The sequence below is a fragment of the Carassius gibelio genome, chromosome A12, assembly GCF_023724105.1.
Source record: "Carassius gibelio isolate Cgi1373 ecotype wild population from Czech Republic chromosome A12, carGib1.2-hapl.c, whole genome shotgun sequence".
Classification (NCBI taxonomy): domain Eukaryota; kingdom Metazoa; phylum Chordata; class Actinopteri; order Cypriniformes; family Cyprinidae; genus Carassius; species Carassius gibelio.
The window spans coordinates 9,660,693-9,664,802 of record NC_068382.1 but is presented as its reverse complement, the minus strand read 5'-3'; the positions used below and the strand labels follow the sequence as shown (position 1 = coordinate 9,664,802).

The following is a 4,110-nucleotide window of genomic DNA, read 5'->3' as shown; positions in this document are numbered from 1 at the left end:
GAACAAACCTAGGGAACCACATAGGAAAACCAAACGCTGTTTTTCTTTCCGTTTCCCCCTAACAATGTGAGTGTTATAGTGAGCTGACTATAGGGCCCTCCTGCTGCTTCATCTGCGAGAGCGAGGCAATGCTTACGTCAGAAAACTAAAGCTGGTCATTGCTGGAGACATTCCACTCCCTGAGGCTAAACACAAACCATACATATTCATGCTTAGTGCTGTAGAAACTTCAGACAATGACAAGCTGTAGGTGTCGGTTTTATGTTTTATTCTCACTTTTATTGCAAATATAATACAAAAGATGAGCTTCTTCAAAAGGCAGTAAAATGTTAAACTTTTTAAAGACAAAAAACTTGTTCAGTCTTGTGTAAAAAAAGATATCAACGTCAGTACAGAGATCACTGAAGTTGAGTAAAGCACAAAATCAGAAAGGGAAAATGCATAAGCAAAGAAAGATGCAGAGTAACTAAACATCTACTTAAAAACAACTACAGCTTCAAATTAGAGCTTCGTAAAACTACGCTTCCAGTTTAATCAGCCTTATTTTAGAAACTGCAACAGCATTTTGTGCATGACTTAGTTAGAAATAGACAAATAAACATTTCAAATAGAAAAATCTACATATGATAAATAAACATGATGAATACAGAGTTTTACCATATTAAGTACCAGCTCTCTGTCTAAATGGCCCGTTGGATTACATGACACCATATTCAGAGGCGCAAAATAACAATCTTTTTTTTTTAATTTTTATAAAGTATTAAAGAATAAAATGCAAATAATTTCTTTGAAATAAAATTAATACTAATAAATAAATTAAAGGGGTTAAGATGGGATACAGAAGGAAAGGCTGTAAGATGACACCTGTAGGACTGCAGGCAGCTATTGACAAGCAGAGGTCAAAGGTCACTTCCTGGAGCTGCGACACATGCTGTTAGACACTCAGTAAATTCTCAGCTGCCGCTGCCACGTAGATATTCCCGCTAATTCACTTCCAACATTTGACAGGCACTGATTGGGGATAAAAGCGTGAACGAGAGCTTAAAAAAAAACAACAACAACTGTTGGATAGGGATGATATTTTACAGGAACATAAATAAAGGTCAAACTATAAAACGTAAAATGCACCGCACAAAGACTAGAGACAATAACGGGTGCTACTGAGGGAAAAAGATGGGAGAAAAACAAGGAATGACTACCAAGAGTGGTTTAGTAAAAATAGACTTTTCTACAAGAAACACAGAAGGCTGAAAAACAACATGTTAAGAAAACATACACAGTACATATTAAAGTATCAATAATCAATAAGTCCTCACAGAGGAATCATTTCTCAAAAAAATGTTTCTTTTCTTGCAAACAAGGCTAAAAATATATATATATATTCTAATCTCGAGTTCAGGCGATTAAAAAGGCACATTGGGAGCCGTTTTTCTTGTAGTCCAGCTTTCTTTCCTACATTGTGTGTGTGTGTGTGTGTGTGTGTGTTGAGGGGGGATTCAAGTGTGTGTTTTAAAGAGAGTGGAATGATGCGTAATGAGTCCCGTCAGCCTCTGCTGTGTATCTGCTCGACGGTGGGCGTGTGACGGCGAGTCCTCAGGGTCTGGACAGCTGTGTGTAGACCGGCTGCTGGTCCCAATGCTGGGGACTGTGGTTGGATTGGGGAATGGAAGGAACCCCGGTAGAGTCAGCGATGGGGGTGTACATGGGCCTCTGGCTGGGGCTCATGTAGCTGAAGGTGGAGTACAAGCCGGAGCTCTGACCTCCAGCGTGGGTGTAATAGGAGTTGGCGCCGCCCTGGTGGTCGGAGTATTCGTACTGCGCCCGGGTGATGGATGGGAATGAAGTGCTGTAGTGCTGGAGGTGCTGGACGTTGAAGGAGCCGTAGCTGGCGTGCTGCGGGGAGCCCTGCTGCTGCTCGTTGTAGTGGCTGGGACTGAGCTGTTCGGTTTTGATGTGCGTCGTTCTGGGTTGGTCTTGATCCCCGGAGCCACCCGTCCCGAGTGGAGTCAGCTGGGTGCTTGAAGGGCTGCCGTTTTGAGGCTTCCCCATCCAGGTGGCGTAGCCGCCCACGTAGGACGTGTTGGTGGCGTGCCCGTTCGGCGGCAGGTACTGGTCAAACTCATTGACGTCAAAAGTTTCGATGACGTCGTTACTGAGCTCGCCGATGTCCACTTCACGGAAGTCGATGTTGAGCGGACGACCCGTGTTTTCCTGAAGTGGACGGGTCTCTCGCTTCAGATCCACTTTGCCTGGCTGCACGTCAGTTTTTGGGGTGGTGGGAGGAGTGGGCGGCCCTTGGGACTGGCCTGTTTGGAAACAGTGGAGGAGGGGAGAGAAGTTAGAGAGCGGGTTCAGCACAGCACAGGGGACGCAACAGAGAGAGCGAAGGAAGAAAAACAAAAAACAAAACTTGAGATTGACTTGAATTCGCCCACCTGAGTGCTCGCCGGGCGAGTGCACCTCTCCCATGCTGGACGCGGGCGAGTCGGCTTGCTGCAGGGCTTTGAAGATGGCGTTCGGGGAGATGTGAGTCTGCTCGCTGCCGTCCTCAGACTCGCTCTGGCCATTCTTCACCGACTTCCTCCGCCGAGGCTGATATTTGTAGTCGGGGTGATCTTTCTTGTGCTGAACCCTGAGGCGCTCAGCCTCCTCCACGAAGGGACGCTTTTCGCCCTCGTTCAGCAATCTGCCCAATAAGCACAGCAATGAATCTTTCCCTACAGTACATACTGTTACTGTTGTGTATCCTGCATGCAGTTGTGTGCTATTATATGAATTTATATGCATGCAGTTGTGTGGTATTATGTGAATTAATGCAATGCAATTAATTGCAAATAAATAAACACTAAAAGAAATGTGTGTTGAGGAATGAGAAAAGTATTTACCTCCACAGTTTTCCCAGAGTTTTGCTGAGCTCGGCGTTGTGGAGGTGCGGGTATTGATCCGCGAGCTTCCTGCGCGCCGCTTGCGCCCACACCATAAACGCGTTCATCGGTCTCTTCACGTGCGGCTTGTTTTTGCTCGATCCGTTCACTCTCACCGGCATGGGCACGAGCGTCCAGTCGTACCCCTTCAGCACCTGAGACACCGCCTCTCGGATGCACACCGGGAACTTGTCTTCTTCGTCCTTCTTGAACTCGCCGAGCGTCCCGTCCGGAGCTATGAGGCTGTTCTCGGGCGGACGGGTGTTCTCGGTGTCGGAGCCCGAGCCGGAGCCCGGGGAGCCCGCGGAGTCCTCGGACATGCTCGGACTCGGGGCGTCAGACAGACACTTCTCTTGCTCATCTGTCATTTTCAGGTAGGGATCTAGTAGATTCATGCGCAGACTGTAGATGGACAGTCTCAGAGAATTCGTACGGATGTCCCGACTGAACGCTTCGCCTCCCCAAAATTCTTTCCAGCTATTAATTCCTGCAAATCCACTGAATCGCGGCGCTCGCTTTCAGAGGGCAAGCGTTTGAGTGTTTCTGCTGGTGTCTGCAAAAGCCAAGCGATCCCCTTGCGCGCGCGCTCCCGTGTAGTATTTCCAAGAGAGGGACGAACTTTGGTTTGTCAGCTGAGCGCGCACGGGCTTTTAAACTGCACGCGCTGTGACGACACGACAAGGAAACCGATGCCTGCTCGTACCCACCCCTCTCTCACTCTCAATAATTATCACCCACAATTTAACATTAGAGAAATCTACTTTAACTTTGCTTCAAAACGCACTGTTTTCATCACAAGTTCTTTCTGAAATCTGCTACTGCTGTATAAAACAGATATCGCGCGCCAGTACACAGCCTGAAACTGTTTATCTGTAGAGTCGGACAGAGTTCTACATATACAGTACACCATACAAGACTTCAAGCGAATGCAAACAATCAAACGGGCTTAATATTCAAGCCACTGGATTTAATTGGTTTATTTAGTGAGTAATTTTGGAAAGCTTGGCTCAGGGAAGTGTTACTCAGTCAGTGACTCAGCAGAGCTTTCCACTCGCACTAATTCCTTCTTTTCAACAGGTTTGGAGAAGTTGCAAATATTGTTGTATGTATCCTTCGAGCTCCATGCTGTCGGGGCGCCTCGCTGGGTGTTGTCATGAAACTGACCGATAGGTGGAGACAGAGTTCT

At 47.0% G+C, this 4,110-nt stretch overlaps 1 protein-coding gene across 1 annotated transcript; it reads right to left on the bottom strand.

The window, feature by feature from the left end:
• Positions 1–247: 247 nt before the first annotated feature.
• On the bottom strand, positions 248–3,556 carry sox9a (SRY-box transcription factor 9a). The gene is made up of 3 exons (XM_052612251.1): positions 2,886–3,556; positions 2,436–2,686; positions 248–2,306 (listed from the first exon to the last, which is right to left on the bottom strand). The coding sequence occupies exons 1-3, from the start codon at positions 3,317–3,319 to the stop codon at positions 1,594–1,596; spliced, it is 1,398 nt and encodes a 465-aa protein (XP_052468211.1). The 5' UTR covers positions 3,320–3,556; the 3' UTR covers positions 248–1,593.
• Positions 3,557–4,110: the final 554 nt, after the last annotated feature.

Coding starts and splice junctions, on each gene's coding strand:
- sox9a (XM_052612251.1), bottom strand. CDS start 3,319: ATGAATCTACTAGATCCCTACCTGAAAATGACAGATGAGCAAGAGAAG. Junction 2,687..2,885: donor ACTCTGGGAAAACTGTGGAG/GTAAATACTTTT, acceptor CTTATTGGGCAG/ATTGCTGAACGAGGGCGAAA. Junction 2,307..2,435: donor CTCGCCCGGCGAGCACTCAG/GTGGGCGAATTC, acceptor GTTTCCAAACAG/GCCAGTCCCAAGGGCCGCCC.